Source organism: Anser cygnoides, chromosome 1 (assembly GCF_040182565.1).
Source record: "Anser cygnoides isolate HZ-2024a breed goose chromosome 1, Taihu_goose_T2T_genome, whole genome shotgun sequence".
NCBI classification, from domain to species: domain Eukaryota; kingdom Metazoa; phylum Chordata; class Aves; order Anseriformes; family Anatidae; genus Anser; species Anser cygnoides.
In genome coordinates, this window is record NC_089873.1 from 203,328,763 (window position 1) to 203,346,479 (window position 17,717).

A 17,717-nucleotide genomic window follows, 5' to 3' on the forward strand; every position below is an offset into this window, starting at 1 on the left:
GGAAAAAGCAGATGAGGATGAGTTAAGTGTTCAGGTGGCAATATTATGACCAGGATCTCTGTCTGTCATTTTCTCACTTCCCTTGTCATTGGATTTGTGGACTTCTCTTCCCTCAGTTTCTTGTTTCAGGTAAAACGAGGATTTTAGATTTTAGTCTATTTAAATTCCAAGTATCTAGCATGAGCCACACAGCATTTCATGCCAATGTGAGCTGGTTCAAGAATGCTGAACTCAATGAACAGCTCTTAGAGGTTCCTGGGCTGGATGAAGGGGGACTTGTCAAGAAAGCCAGAAGGATCCACTTGTAATTGTTCCTTACATTATGGAAAGTTTGATGATCGTGACATATTCTGAACAAAACATTTAAAACTCATGAAGACAGCATTTTTGGGGGGTGAAATTTAAATCAAAACATTAGAGCTAACATATGGATGTACCAAATTGTTGCAATTCATCAGTTGTTCAAATCACTCTGTACATTTGTTATTAAGGAATCATTCCTCTTGTGGTAGCAGAGAAACTTTAACTATTCATGGCCTTGCCTTTTGCTAGAATGCAGAGCTAAATCATTATAGTTGACTTGCTTGAAAATAAACCTGAGATGCAGAGGCCCCAGCTGTTGTAGTTTAGGATGTGACAGGTCCCAGCTCCTACTCTGCTGAGGATGCAGAAGAGACACGTGCTCAGTTCTCAGCCTCACCCATTGACCACACAAACCCATGGATAGTTTCAGTACATGTGCCAGCCTAGGACCTGCAGCAGGTCCTAGCCAACACTTGGTCACCTTTACATGCTCTCCTGTTTTAGCAACTATGAGAAGTCCCACCAGAACAAGACAAACAGCTATTGATTTTAATATTTCAAATTACTAAAGCCACCAGAAGTTAGTACTGAAATGTTAAAAATGTCCCCTCTCAGCATAGCATGGCATCAATACACTTTAAATAATGTATGCTAAGCCAGCCCTATGTGGAGAATCTTTTACACTACATTTAAACTCCTAATATTCATGAAAGAATCTGTGAAAAGCAAGGAAAAAAAACAAGTATTATGTTAAGGTGTTTAACTCACTGTCCAGGATGCTTTAAACCACTGAAAAATATACAAAACAGCAGAATTTGCTGCTCATTTTTCCTCTCCATGTGCAGAGTCAGTAAACTTTAGTTCATAACATTGATTTAAGGGATTTCACTGAATTCCTTTCACTTTGCAGGATGTATCCTATTCACAAACCTTAGTCTGTGATGCTTACCTTTAGAACTAGTTTAATTACATATTTTATATTGCCTACTACTAAAGTTATTTTCAGTGCTAAAATAATACAGGTTTATGGATGGTGAAGACACAGTAAAATCTCTTAGGTGTTGAGGCTGTAATAACAAATTAAAACAGTGTCATGACCAAATCCACAGAAAATGGGGACAATACTACAATGCCTCACATTTGTGAACTCTTATCCCAGATGAACTAATTTTAAAGCAATATGAAAGATCAGAAATAAGTGATAAGTTTAGCTCTACAGGGAGAGCAGAAGACACTAACAGACCTATGATGGTGGTCAAGCCTTCAAGGGCTCTCATCTTATTTATGACACAACTTAGCCGACCCTTAAAGAAACTAGATATTCTTCTGGAATAACAGATTATTATTATTATTTTTATTTTTTTCCCACCCAAGGAAATCTTCCTTATCTGTTATTTATTTGTTTGTTTGTTTGTTTTTATGCTCCTTTTAGAAAACCTTTCCCTAGTGTGTCAAATAGGACTCTGACATTTTATATCTGCTTCTCTTGCTATTCACATGGATGTCTAGTACCTTGCTCCCACTGGCTATGTCTCTGGCTAGAGAAACATAGGGATAGTTTTATGTCAATTTTACTGGGGCTCTGGTCCCAGAAGCAGAACACTCCTGAGCACAGAGTACAACAGCTCTACACCTGCTCCAAATTGGACTGGCTCCTAACTGCCTTTCCAGAAGTGAAAGATTACCTTAGTACACCGCAGACGACAAGACAGGGCTGCTGGCTCTGTTCCGCCTGCAGTTTATGAGCCAGCAAGGAGAGAAGACTTTCCAGGTGCTTGGAGATGTTGATGAAGTGTAAGAGCTGGGCTGTGGAGCAGAATCTTGTCCAAATGACCATTGAGTATACACTTATTTAGGGGATATTAGTGAGCTCTTTTGTTAGTATTTTTCATCATTTACCTTGGTATTATGTTGGTCATCAGCCTGACCTGAACAGTGACAGTGCTGTTTTCCCATATGTCTTTTACTTGATCCAGTTGCCACTTTCTGCAAAGTGCTGTTAGAAATGATTAGCTGCAAAACTGTTATATGAAAACCACACCAGTCATTCTTTTATAAAGAATATCCAGTTCTTAAATCTTAACTGAAGAATAAATCATTGCATAGTTTAACATTCCCCTTTTCCCCTTGCTAAATACACCAAGTGATGTAGAGAAAAAAAAAAAAAAAAAGTTTTCATCTCTTTTCTCAGGTATTTTATTAAGAGAATGTAAAAGGGTAATAAAGCAAGGAAGGCATGAAATAGTCTGAAAACACTGAGAAATGCTTGGCTATGTTTCACCTCTGTTGCAATGTTAGAAACTGTGCAAAAGTCAGACTCTATATCATTGTCTGCATGTAAAGGCCAGTTGTCACGTAAAAATGTTTTCTCTTCAAATTTCCTATCCAAGATTCTATAGTAGCATTAGAAGCTAGTAACAAATTGTTTCTCCAAAGCATTTATTAAATTTTGGTGAATCTGGAAATGGATTTAGAGGTCACATTCATAAAACTTGTGGAAGAACCCACATGGGGTATGTCTTCACACACCAGAGTATGCTTTCTGGTATTCACCCTTCTCCCACTGGTATAAAATAATTTTAATGATGCCATTCCTGTGCTACATTAATCCTGATGAGGTCAGAATGAAATACCCTGTTGTCTCCCTCACTCTATATAAGTAAACCCTTTAAAACCAAAAGGAGTCAAACAGGTATTTTCAATGAATGCTCATGGGAGTGTTTCAGGAAAATCTAAATGTCTTTGTTACATTAAGACATAGCAATAACTTTATTATTGCAACAGAAAGCTTTTCACACCAAAGCAGTTAAAATACAAATGGCAAATTAATCTGCTTTCAGTAACTAAGAGCAAAATTTTGTTACTCTGGATTGACTGCAAATGTGTATCCTTTAACTGCAGTAATGTCAAAGATTTAGTTACCTCAATTCTCTAGATGTTTCTGCAGGAGTACAGAATTATTTGCCTTGTACTGTTGCCACAAAATCTATTGATTATACCAGTATATTTTGGTTGCTTATATTTTTTATAACCTTAATTATATAGAAATATAGAATATGGAAATAATGAAATGACAGAAGATCTAATTGTAATATTAATTAATATCATTTTCATGGAAATATTTTTACCATTAAGAATATCAGTTACAGCCTTGAAAATACTTTAAGCTCCACTGAAAAGAAAGGGCAAGGACTAGACTTCTGTCATGTAGAAAATCCCCCCAAAAAATGATGCCTACATTTACTCCTGATCAGCAAGATATAGAGGTCCCAGACTCCCTAATTAATTTGGACTGGTTTACGTCCAGAGTACGCTCACTGCTGAGAATAGACAGGTGAGTGCCCAGCACTGCTTCCCCATGGGGAAAAAGTCCCTTACCACCATCCACCCTGAGACCTCTTTCTGTCTAACCCAGCCAACAGCAAGCAATCTGATTGTTTAAGTCCTAAATTGTAAAGTCATTTATAATTTGCAATCAAGGTTAGTCAAACTAAATACAAGTATAGGGGAAAATGAAAGCTTTTAGTTGCATTTCCTTCTCTCCAGCATCTTCTTCCATCAGTCCTGCCCTGGCTGGTAGTACCCGTGTGTCTACTATCATCAGGAAGTTGCATCCCAGAGCAGCAAGGTCCTCTCCTTATTCCTTTTGGCTTCCAGAGCCATACAGGCTTTACAGTGCAAAAGAAAAGGAGAGGCAGAGGAGGGTGATCAACAACAAATATTCTGCGAGTTTTTATTGCTGTCCATTGATATGTGCACTGCAGAATGAAAAGCTTGTTGCCTATGATATGCACAAAGAATGACTTATTAAAAGCTGTGCATAAACTAAAAAATAAATGTCCTTAGAAATCATTGCAAGTTTTAGTTCAACTTTGACTCTAAAATCAGTTTAATTTTGTGAGTTATATGAGGGAACTAATTCCTCAAAAGTCTCAAAAACATGAATGACACGTAAAGAAATGAGCATGGTGGGACATCCCAAATTACGTATCATCTGCATTTTTAATCCAAGAAAAGGTTGGCTGGGGAAAAGGTATCATATCTGAGAAAGAAATACTCTCTTTTTCTTGACAAGTAGAATCTCTGCATAATCATTAAACAAGCACCAATATAATTCACAGTTAGAATATGTTATAATTAATATGATTGACATCTGATTCTTAAAGGGTATATAGTATACAGACAATTCTGAAACATTTTACATCAAAGAAATGAAATCTGATATTGAAATTTGTTCATAAATTACTATATTTAAAATAATTTAAAGGGAAAATTCCACTGTGATTAGAGATGACTTCTCCAGGCTTAAACATCTCTAGATGGCTTCTGTAGGTATGTACCTACTGGTGATAAAAGGAAGACTATGGAAATTGTGGGCCCTCTCCAGAAGGACACTGGCTACCTGGGATATGAAGAAGGCTGAGGTGACTTTAACCTCAGTCTTCACCAGTAAGCGCTCTAGCCACATAGCCAAATCGCAGAAGGCAAAGGCAGGTACTGGAAGAATGATGAACATCCCACTGTAAGAGAAGATCACGTTTGAGACCTTCTAAAGAACCTGAACATGAACAAGTCCATGGGACCTTATGAGATACATTCATGGGTCCTGAGAGAACTGATGGATGTAGTTGCTAAGCCACTGTCTGTCATATTTCAGATATGTGGCAGTCCAATGCACTTCTCACTGACTGGAAGTCATGCCATTTTTAAAAAGGGGAAAAAGGAAGACCCAGGGAACTACAGGCCAGTCAGTCTCACCTCTGTGCCTGGCAAAATCAGGGTGTAGATTCTCCTGGAAACTCTGCTAAGGCACATGGAAAAAAAGAAGGCGGTCAGTGACAGCCAACATGGATTCACTAAGGGCAGATCATGCCTGACAAATCTGGTGGAATTCTGTGGTGGGGTTAAAGCATTGGTGGATAAGGGAAGAGCAACTGACATAATCTAGCTGAACTTGTGCAAAATATTTGACACTCTCCCCCATGATATCCTTCTCTCTAAATTGGAGAGACGTGGATTGTCCCCCTCTGCTCTGTTTTTGTGAGATCCCACCTGGAGCCCTGGGTTCAGCTCTGGGCCCCCAGCACAAGAAGGACATGGAAGTATTAGAGCAAGTCCAGAGGAGGGCCATAAGGATGATGAGAGGACTGGAGCCTCTCTTATGAAGACGGGCTGAGGAAGTTGGTGTTGTTCAGCCTGGAGAAGAGAAGGCTCTGGGGAGACCTCTTTGCAGCCTTCCAGTGCCTAAAGTGGGCCTACAGGAAAGCTGGGGAGGGACGAGGGACTCTTTGTCAGGGAGTGTAGTGATAGGACAAGGGGTAATGGCTTTAAACTAAAAGAGGGTAGATTTAGATTAGATATGAAGAAGAAATTTTACGAGGATGGCGAGGCACAGGTTGCCCAGAGAAGCTGTGGATGTCCCATCCCTGGAAGTGCTCAAGGCCAGGCTGGATGCACTTTGTGCAACCTGGTCTGGAGGGAGGTGTCCCTGCCCATGGGACAGGACAGATCAATTAGATGATATTTAAGGTCCCTTCCAACCCAAACCATTCTATGATTCTGTGATCTTATGACTTCTCCTAATCAGTTTGGTCATTTTTTCAATCACTGTGTTAGAATTCAAACAGATAAACTTTGTTACTGAAATAAGCTATCACTGAAAAATATTGCCATTATTATCAACAAAATCTTAGCCTACTTTTATTAGAAAGGCAAATTCCTGAACGAGAAAAAGAATAAAAATATCAGAAGAATATGTAGCTTTATCATTAAAGAATCTCAGACCTACACACCTCAATTTACCTTCTTTTTTTTTTCTTTTCTTTTTCTTTTCTGTAGGTTGTGACCTCATCCCAGTCCAGTATCTCAGATGGGGTGATCCTGAACCAATTGCAGCAGTTGTTTTTGCATGCCTGGGTCTGCTGGCCACCTTGTTTGTTACAGCTATATTCATAATGTACCGTGATACTCCAGTGGTCAAGTCATCCAGCCGAGAACTTTGCTATATCATTCTAGCTGGCATCTGCTTGGGTTACTTGTGCACTTTCTGTCTCATCGCAAAACCTCAACAGATTTACTGTTATCTTCAACGAATTGGCATAGGTCTCTCCCCAGCTATGAGTTATTCTGCTCTAGTAACTAAGACCAACCGCATTGCAAGAATCCTGGCTGGCAGCAAGAAGAAAATTTGTACAAAGAAACCTAGGTTCATGAGTGCCTGTGCCCAACTGGTTATTGCATTTATTTTGATATGTATACAATTAGGCATAATTGTTGCCCTCTTTATAATGGAGCCACCTGATATAATGCATGATTACCCAAGCATCCGAGAGGTCTACCTGATTTGTAACACCACCAACTTGGGTGTTGTAACTCCCCTTGGATATAATGGATTATTAATTTTGAGTTGCACCTTTTATGCATTTAAGACAAGAAATGTCCCAGCTAATTTCAACGAAGCAAAGTATATTGCCTTTACAATGTATACCACCTGCATCATTTGGCTGGCTTTTGTGCCAATATATTTTGGAAGCAACTACAAGATTATCACCATGTGTTTCTCAGTGAGTCTGAGTGCCACGGTGGCCCTTGGCTGTATGTTTGTGCCCAAGGTCTATATCATCCTTGCTAAGCCTGAAAGGAACGTACGCAGCGCGTTCACCACATCAACTGTGGTCCGCATGCACGTAGGGGATGGAAAGTCATCTTCGGCTGCAAGCCGGTCAAGCAGCCTGGTGAACCTGTGGAAAAGAAGGGGATCATCTGGTGAAACCCTTAGGTAAAGTTTGCTACTGTGTGAGTGTGGGGAATTAATTATGTTCTTCTGAGATTTAATTAATAATACAAATAGTGAAAAGACAAAGGGAGATATATTAATTATGTTTGCCTCTGCACTGGGAGAAGAACAAGACCTCTCTCCCACATCTGTAACAGCTCCAAGGTCTGATTTAGTCAAAACGCTGTACAAAAGCTGGACAGAGAGCAATGGGCAAACAATTACATTGATGGAAACATGGTCTGTATCAACTGTACACTTGTTGCAGGGAAGGAAACAAGATCTTAGGAGCTAGAAAAAAAAAAAAAAAAAAAAAGAGAGAATATAACTAATTGCCTTGTCCTTAAGCACTCATTTGCAATCTCTTTCACTTGAATGAATTGCATAGCACGGTATTTTTCCTCTAGTCACAGCAGGAAAACAATAGGGTTGCTGCTAATGCTACACAATCAAGGTGGAGTAGTCAACACAAGTGGCATCGTGAGCTACTCTCAGGCATCTGAGGATTTGTTTCGTATGACTCTTCTGTTATGCCTTTACTTTCCTATTCCCTTGATTTTCCTTTCTTCTACCATCTCTTGCTGACTTTTCTTTTTGTCCTTACCTATCTTCTCTTCTTTATCTATCTTGATACCTTTTTCTATACTCATTTTCCTAACTCCATCAAATTCAGAAGTTCACAGGCCCCACTCTTGCTACCCTTCCTGACATTAACCAGATATTCCCCTGACAGATATTTCTTTGTTTCTTCGCAAGAAATTATCTGAATTCAGTGGTCATGAAGACAGCTTGTATGTTCAGTGTATATAAACTGCATTGAGTGAACACCAAAGAAAAAGGAGAATTCTTGAGTGGAAATATTGTATAGCCTCATAGACATAATACACTGGAGTGTAACTATCCTGGTGGTTCATTTTCATCTTTTTATTCCTTTCACTTTTGATATGGGTGGTATAGGGATGATTTGGAGTTATTTAATTGTTAACTTAAACTAGGAATTCGGCCTATATGAATGACAGAGCAGGAAAACTGTCTTGTCATTCCTCAACCATATATATCTTGCCTAGAAGTGACAGGTAGCTGTATTTCCTTCCTCAGTAAAATACACATGGATTTTAGGATTGATAATATGAATGTTTCCAGATGTGCCATTTTTCATAATGGGACTTGTCATGGAACAAGGGAAATTTATGCTTCAATTTTTGTGTGAACCACAGTTTAGACCCAAGGGAGGATTTTAATATTAACACCCAGAGGGCAGATTATGCCAAATGATGATTTGTTTCTGCCAGAACATTACTCATGATTCTCTTTCAGTGACTTTTAATTGGTACAGAAATGATCAGTTTTTTACAAGATATTTAATGCTTATGATCTGTAAATAGTGTTATCTTCCAGTTCATTTCCAGGTGCAGATTAAGGTGCTGTTTCAAAATGATAAATTCTGTACCAGCTTAAGTGATGGTTACCCCTCTCTACAGCCTCTTTTTGTACACATGAATGACCTGAGAAATTCAGGCCAGAAGTCCTATAACCTGGCTGAAAGAGACATTCTTCATAATATATCCTCAACAGGAGGGCCTTCTTGCTCTTTGGGATCGTTTCTATTTTCCCTCACTTTATCTGCAGAGCTTGTTTGCCATCTCACAACTTTTTTATCCTGGGCAAGATGAAGTTTTAGATGATGGGAAGATCTTAGGCTTGGGAAGGATTTGTTTGTCATCTATTAAGACTCAGTTTTAAAAGATATCACTCTAAAATCTTTGTTTTATTCTGATGAGTAAGGAATGTAACTTGCTGTTAAATACCCTTAAAGACAACATGTATTTTCTTCTTTTTGAGGACTCTGTTTCCATTTCTTTATATGCTTCAATGTGTAGATAATACTTGTAGTAGAGAGTTATTAGTAAAACATAATAGATTGTAATTGGTAGTGATTTCTTTTTCATTAGCACCGTCTTGGAAATGACTTCAGTCCTGAAGAGCATTGAGTGTGTCTGATGTATGTGTTTAAGAATGAAGAAGCACAAGGTTGATATATTGGCATATTTACCTAGATATAAAAAAACTAGAACGTTTCAGTTAAAACTTGGAGAAAAGCTTTCATGCCATCAGCAGTGCTCATCAACACGTGAAACTGCAACAAAGGAGACACTTCTAAATGCATGTGTCTGAATCCTCAGCTGGTTAAACTATGATGGTACCAATGAGTTTATCAGTGCTTAGCCATTATGTGCCTGAAGGATTTGGGAATCCAAAAGCAAACTGATTCCATCAATTATGAGAAATTCTCTAATCAAAGCCTCTTTACTTGCATGAAAGAAAATGAAACAGAGTCCTGAAATATACTGAAAAAATTTTAAATGCTGTTCAGGACTTCACCTATGCTTGATATCATCTCCAAGAAAGAGCAGAAAGCCACTTTCAGCCTCAGTTCTGCTCACTGTAGAGCATGAGCAACTAGAGTCCAACTGTTTTCCTAATATTCAAGTATTTTTTTTTTTTTAAGTACACAAATTAATATGTTTCACAGTGTTATTCAGCACAGTGTTCAAAAGGTTGTTTGGATAGTTTTTCAGGTAAACACTGAAGTTTTTAGAATCAAAGGAAATGTGTAGTAGAGCTACGTATTATTTAAATAACATAGAGGGGGGTTATTTAAAAGAGAGTGAGTCAGTGTTGAATTTTAAAGAAACATGCTATTTAAATCACCAGTACAAAGAGGGGCCCCTATCATTAGCATTTTGCTTCTTGACACTAATTTATAGCAGTGTAGTATTGCATCAAATCATTGTCAAACAGATAATGCCAAGGCTCCATTCAGAGCTCTTACATCAGCTGCGAGATGACAGATAACACGGCTGTTTTTGCCTAAATAAAGCAATGCATCTGTTACAGTACTAAAAGACTTTTTGCATGGGGTGCTCTTCAGTTAAGAAACTTAGACAAATTGTGGCTTTGTGTTGGAATGTATCTTCACAAACGAAGTCTGTAAAGGGGCAGGGTAAAGTGTTCTTTACCCAGTGAAATAAAAACTATTTCATGTAGGCTATTACGAATCAGCAGTACTCAGCAAAATATATTCTACCATCATTTCAAACCAAGGCTACCACAGTGGACATTAGTAGAAGTGACACCACAAAGAAGCATCCTGAACACCACATAGCTGGAGTGAAAGCCACATAACCTGTACAGAGAAGCATCTGGACTTCCTGCTTCCAGTTATCAGTCAATTTCATGGGGACTAGGAAGACTATAAATAATTTGAGAAAAAATCCATCTTACCTTATGGTCCCAGGAATTGTTATCACATATGCTACACAGCTCTTTGTCTGAAATACAGGCTGGCTCATCCTCCCCTTGATTCGAGTAACTCCATATCCTGGTAAGATAAGGACTGTATATTACTCCTATGAGAGCTGATACTATGGTATTTCTAGGAAGGGCTACACACCACAAGATCTCAGTTACATTAATTTGGCCTGGGACATAAAGCAGATGTTCCAGTGCTCCTTTTACATTTCTAATATTTTAGCCCTAAATTGCACACATCAGTTTAACCACTGTAGGTGTTTGTTTCTTCAGGAACATGTTGTTAAATGACCCACACCACAGAATTTTCATTTTCCAAGCTTATGCTGTCCCTTTAAACACACACACATCTCCCTCCACCTGCAAAAAGGCAAGTTTTCTTTCCTTTAAGGTAGGTAATTGCCAGTTCTGAGAAACCAGTGAAGTGTTAAAAACACACATAAACACTCTGTCTCTCCCACACATGACATTCTTTCTAATCTTACCGATATTCTTTGTTGTGCCCTTCAAATTACTCCAAAGTCTTCACGGTGCAGCCCATGCCCCTCTTCTTGAATTCTCCCACTATTGTTTGTGGATGACACAGTGTTTCCTGCCCTTAACTTCTGCTCGAGGTCTCCAAAACACCTTCAGGAGCTGCTCAGTCACTTGAGCATCAAATTCTGAACTGCTCCAGCCTGTAACATGTTAAGGGAAAGATGGGGAACCTGGAATCCTTCTGTAGATCAAGCCATGACCTGGACACAGAGAGTGAAGCTGTTCAGGCAGTGAAGTGGGAACCTCTGAAAGAAGAGGTTTAGAAAACACCACTGTAATCCCAAGGTAATGCTCTCTGCTTGAAGATTAGAGCCCTAATTCATGTTCCTCCCCCTTTATTTATTTTTTTGCAGTAACATTGAGAGACAGAAGAAATGAATTAAGGTGCTGCAGGATTTTTTTTTTAATTGCCACTTGACCATTCTCCCTGTGACAGTGTCAGTGTCACTCAGATTTCTTCTATTATTTCTGACTGTTAATTTAAGCAAAGGACTGAGCATTACTTCTGATCTGTTATCCAGGCAGGTAGATATGATCACTCAAAAGAAAAGAATCGTCACCAGAATGTCAGATAGCATTAGCCGTATTCAAAATACATTGTATGTTTCCTGTACTATGCATACTTCCTCCATCCACATGTGAACTGCACAGCTCCAGACAACAGAAAAGATGCACAGCTATTTCTGCAGCTTATCATACACACCTACCCCCAGCAATCTACAGATTTCATTGAAATTAAAGATTAATAGCCCATTGTGGCAGTGATGTTTCTTTCCACATGGAATTACTAGTCCATGAGGTATTATTTCCTAAATAATTGAACAGAAATGTTAGTAGTCAAAGCAAATAAACTACTCACTTATATGTTAACGCCTTATCTTGCCCTGTAAAGAATTTTGTCACTCCAGTGTGTGATTGCAGAACTGGGTGTTGTTCTCTTCATCTCTGCAGAAGTGATAGAACTGAAATCTTTCATTTGGGAGTGGGGTCCCCTTGCTCTGGTAACCAGTGCTCGCCCTCAGGTGGACCACTAGAATTTCTACACTCATATAAATCACTATTAATTTTGGTTTTCCTTATTCGACCTAGACAAAGATATTCACAACTTCAGCAAAGAATTAGGTGTCATTCGGAGGCATTTTTTTTCTCAAGCATTATTTTGGTACAGTGGCAACAGTGTGAGGGTCCAATATGATACCTGCCTTGCACAGGTATCATTCACCTTCTCAGGCGCACATGCTGTTGACAGCCATTTCCTGTCTCCTATGGGGACAAAGTGATGATAAAGGTAGGTTTTTCCAGTGAACTGGATTCAGCCTTGGACCACCAGTTGCTATAATTAGTATTTACATCAGAATGTCCCAGACTGTGCCATAATGAGGCATTTTGGGAACAGGTGTCTACCATTACGTTATGCACTCTGTTTTCTGCCAGGAGTGACTATTTTTTTTCCCCATCTCTCTTCTATCTATTCTCTCTCTTTTTGCCTCTTATGTCTGTCTATATCTGTTTTGTGACAATTCAAATGAGATATTTTGATCCACAAAATAAGAAAACTGTGCTTGGATCCACCTAGAAGCTGCCATCCATGGTTTAAAAGTATTGCAGTTAAAGTACTATGTCATACAGCAGCATGTCTTATCTCAGCACCAAAATCTTGAAATGACCTTTTCAGAAGCCTGAATCAAAATTTCTCAAAATAAAATAAAACAAACAAACAAAAACCACTAACAACAACAAAAGCACTACCTTCTTTTCTACAGGAAAAAATTCAAACATTCAAAAAAATCTGAAACTAATAAAAATTCATGTAAAACACTGGAGAAAAAAAAAAAAGGCTGAAAATCTCAGGCTTGAACTAACCGGAGAACTAATTTTACCTGTTACAGAAAGTTCTGAAAGGTCTGACTATAACATTTTATTATGAAAAGAACCTTGAGAAAGCATTGAGATTCCAGCCAAATAGTCTTGGAATAAATCTCTGACACTGTTATGTGCAATTTCCAAGGAGCTCCAAGATACAGTCCATACAGTTTGCACGGCCTAGAAGTCGAATTTTGATTGGGAGTGCCGCATCCATGAATAAGTAGATGGATTGAAGCCCTGGCCATCATCAAACTGTATGCTGTTGTAATAAATAATACGTGTACACATACCAGAATGAGGAATTCTGACATAAATGTGAGAGATTCAAATTCCCTATAACACAGGGGATAAGATAAGCTTCCTGAGAGATAAAACAGGATGGTTATCTGACATGGAGCTTTCAGACCTGTTAAAAAGACAGTAGACCTACAAACCTGATTTAGCAGAGTAGGAAATAAAAAACTGTGTGTATGTGCTAGGGCAGGGGGAGGGAGGGGTTGAAGTTTTGTTGAACGCTGAAGCTGGCTGGCATTTAGTACGTGCATGCTCATTGAGAAAGATACTGATTATGAATTTCTGCCACAGCATATTCTATGGAGACACATTTCTTAGAGTACAAATGCCAATTTTGTCTTCATTTATATGCAACATGAACAATTGCTTTGACACATTTTGAATGATAATAGAAAGAATGTTATAGTTTTCCTCCAAACTCAGTTGAGAAACTGTTTACTTACCAGGCTTTGTCAGGGCATGCATTATGGGTTATGGGTTAAGGGCTGAGAAACTCTTGGTGATCAGAGTGGTCTTATGATACACTAACACTTCATCAGGTCCATTGCCTGGCAAAACAAGAAAAACACAATGCTCCTTATCCACGGAATAACATATAACAAATAAATAATTGGTTCTGCCTTTTCTACAGGTAGTTGCACTGGTTTTCTCACAGAAGTATGTAAGAGAGTATAGAAGAGGTGGTAACCTCACAATATTGAGATCAAGACAGACATATCACCTCCTATACAGAGCTGTATCAGCAGCCTGCCAGTTATGTCAAGATGGATTGTTTTCCTCCAGAAGCCTGGTGGAACCATTTTGTCTTGAATAAAACAAACATTGATTAGAAAAGACAGAGAGTTATTTTCTAACCTGGTGAAGAGAGCAGTGATTTTCAACGCCAAATGATGGCAGAGGAGAGATTCCAGCCTGAGTCTAAAAGACCTATACACTAAAAGACCTTTATGATTCTGGTTTTATCTCAACGGAAAAAAAAAAAAAAAGTCAATGTTATTTGAAATCCTGAAGTTTTATAGAATAAGAAAATAATTTCTTAAAGAAATTAAATTATTTAAATTAACTCATGTATGGTATGGAGTTGGGAGATAAATTTCATACATTATGTAATGTCATTAGAGAACATATCAGTTTACGTGAGTTGGAGGTCTGGTCAAAGGGGATTGTTATTATTTCAGAAATGAAATCTAACCATAATGATACTACAAAGTATTAGCTGGTCGCTTCAGAGCCTTGCTAGAAGAGAATTTTGAGACATACAGGAAAAAATCTTTGACTCTTTAGAGGAAGTCATTATTCATTTGACTGATTAGTCTGCATTTATTAATGAATCATTTCCCAAATGAATCATTCTGACATATTTTAATCTAATATGCTACAAAAACTTGGATTGTGAGATTACTGAATGGTTTAAGTCTTTCATTTTTTCCATATACTCCTGGTGTCTTTTTGAACAAGCTTGATGCTGTGATTAATTAAACTTCAAATATTGTGAGATGATTGAAGAATATTTTATGAAACTCAGTGAGAGGAATTAGGTCTGAAAGATTTTGATGAATTGTTGCTAAAACATTCCCTCTGTACAATGAATTGGTATTCTTGACTGCCCTGATTACAATGAATTTTAATATGTGTGCAGTGCTAGTGTTGTTGTTTTGAATTTCCACACAACTTAAATTTAATTAAAATATTGATTGATTTATATAAATTGTTTGGCTGCATTGACTGAGCACATTGAGTATTCAAGCTTAATTTTTGGAATTATTTATATTATTAGGACAGTGTCCCCATCACTTTGAATCAAATACTGTAGCTGAACTGTTCAAATTAAATTATAAACAGTTCCCTGCCTACTCTTGCACAAATATGCTCTAGACAGCAAAATGCAGTCTCGTTAGTACTACAAAAAAAAAAAAAAAAAAAAAAGGAACAGTGAAGATGGAAGAGCTGAGGAGTTTTCTATTTTTTAACAGCAGTGCCTACACATTTTGCTTTGTGTTTCATCTTCCAACTTGTCTCCTGAAATTCTGGTGACAAATAAATGTCACTCTATACTGTATCAATATTATCTTTGTCACTCACACTGAAGAGTATGAGACAAGCCATGCATATGGTCTCATGTCCATTTTGCAAGCAGGATATAAATTCTGTTGCACACTACCATCTGGTCTGAACACAGGTTTTTCTACGAAAGGAACTTCTGGTTCTTTCCAGAGCAAACTTTTACATGAACTGTCATTATATTTAATTTGGTAAACAGAAGACTAAGACTTCTAGCCTAGGTCCAAACAAGACATCTATCCATATGAAAATGCCTGTATGAATTATAAATATGGTATTTGTACTTGAATACTGGAATTTGGCATAGAGAGGTAGAGGAGACGGAATATCAACTGATTTAGAACTGTTTCTGATTACAGATATTTTCTAAAAACTGTAACTGAAATTCAAGCCAGGGGTTTGCTAAAATATATAAAAACGCTATATTTTACTTCTCTATAGTTTTGGTTATAGGATTATATGTTGAAATGTTTACCCAGTATGTTGACAACTGAGGACTGCAACACAACAACACATTTACAAAAAAAAAAAAAGAGAGAGAGAGAGAGAGAAAAGTCCTTTTTCAGTTCACAATTCAATAATGTGGTAGCAGAAAAGGAAAGGTTCAAAATTTAATAAACATCCAGAAAAGACGCAAAACATTAGAAATCAAAATATCAATATATGAAATATATATATGAAAATATCAATATTTTAGTCAATATATGAAATACACAGGATAGCATAATGGATTGAATTGATAAAAAACATCAGAAAAGAGAAACACCTTTCTTATAAGTCACCAAATTTTAAAAATATCTTAAAAAATGTGATATTTGCCTCTGCAAAGTGGGTTCCCATCCATCTACTTCACAAACCTAGAGAATTTTCTAACATTTACAGTGTTTCAGAGCAAATGAAGTATATCTTTCTTTTTCAACGTGAAGAATGAATTAATGAATAAAGTAATGAGACCTTCCTATGGCATCTGTAGTTACATAAACCTCACAAAAGGGAGGACAGAAATTCAATGCAGTGAATACATTAAGGATAACAACAAGTTTTCTGTAAATAATATGCTAATGTACAGAAATCCTATAAAATTCTTTGTCCAACATCTCAGAAATATCCCTTCTGGAGGAAGGGAGATAAACATACTGGCAATATTTTATTATTGGACTACTCTTCTTTCCTTAATTCATTATAATTGTTTGTATAGCACACCGTCAAAAAACTCATCTTGATTCACCAGTTGCAATTACATAAGCAATTGCTTAATTAGAATAAGTTGTAAAAAAAAAAAGGGGGGGGAAAAAGAAAAAAGATTCTGCTACACTTGAAACAAATAAATTAATTATGCATTTTGTTTAACGTATTTCGCTTGCTGAAATTGTGCTATTAAGCAAATAATATTTCCATGTTGATTTTTTTTTAAAAAGAAAGAATCAAAAAGTGTCATATTTAATCATACAAAATTATTCATGATATAGATAGGAAAATGCCCATAATAAACTTAGACCTCTTTAAAATTGTTCAGTGCAATGTGGTACAGTATCAAAGTAGCATGACCCGCCTTGCAGAATGGTTTTTCAAGAACAGTGTGTTTGCAGTTCAAAACAGTAACAATGCTAAATATCCTTCACAGTCCATCCTTTACCCATTTATGATGAAAATTTCATACACATTTTTTTTTTTAATCTAGTCTAAAGGTCAGCCCTAACTCTGCTGCTGTGAAATGCAAGATCTTTGTTGTTTCTTAATAATAATGCCAAGTAATAGTGCAGGTGAAAAATACTACTTGTACATAAGATTTGACATACATAACTGATCCTGGAAAAGTGGGCAGGTTTGTAACATTCAGCTGTCTGTCCAAGTACCAGGCATAAGTGCACTGAAAAAAAAATTTGTAAAAGTGATGGAAAACAAAGAGAAAATATTTCATCAATGCCCTATTAAGCTTTCTGAATCCCCTCTCCTCTCTTCTTCTTTCCTTTCCTCTCCTCTATTAATTTCCCTTTTCAGGGATTTAAAAAGTCTTGCTTCAGTTTCATTCCAAAATAGAGAAAAACAGAGTTTTGGGGTTGAAATAATAGATATCACCTGCTTTTATTACTGTTAACTTAAGGGAAAAAGCATTATTCAGAAAGAGTATTAGACACTTGAGTATTAGACACTTAAGTATTAGACACTTATACCATACTCATTATCTCAGACCAAAACCTGTAATCATAATAATTAACAAGACCCTTAGGAATTAATAAGTGCAATAATGAACTTCTGTCCCCAGTACAGGATTAGCCCTTGCCCTACAATCAGATTTGGCTCTACTTTCTCTGTCTTGTTAAATGTTCCCATGGAAATGTCACTTTTTCCACCCTTGCAAGGTACAATTTCATGAACACATTACTCCTACCTTGCAGTAGAAAAATCCTGTTGACCAAACCTACTCTTTTCCTCTGGGTCTAAACAGTGCCAAGTACACATTTGGTGTTCAATAAATAAATTTCTCCATATCATTATGAGATTGTATTTGAAATATGAACTGATGATAGATCTCCATCTCCTACACAACAAATTAAATTTGCTTAAC

At 37.2% G+C, this 17,717-nt stretch overlaps 1 protein-coding gene across 3 annotated transcripts in view; it reads left to right on the forward strand.

The window, feature by feature from the left end:
* Positions 1-17,717, forward strand: part of GRM5 (glutamate metabotropic receptor 5) — a 283,179-nt gene that overhangs the window by 246,495 nt on the left and 18,967 nt on the right. For all 3 annotated transcript variants that reach the window (XM_048076446.2, XM_013178154.3, XM_013178155.3), the window contains one exon: positions 6,142-7,081. In XM_048076446.2, coding sequence (XP_047932403.1) covers positions 6,142-7,081 — 940 coding nt within the window. The remainder of the gene's footprint in view (positions 1-6,141; positions 7,082-17,717) is intronic.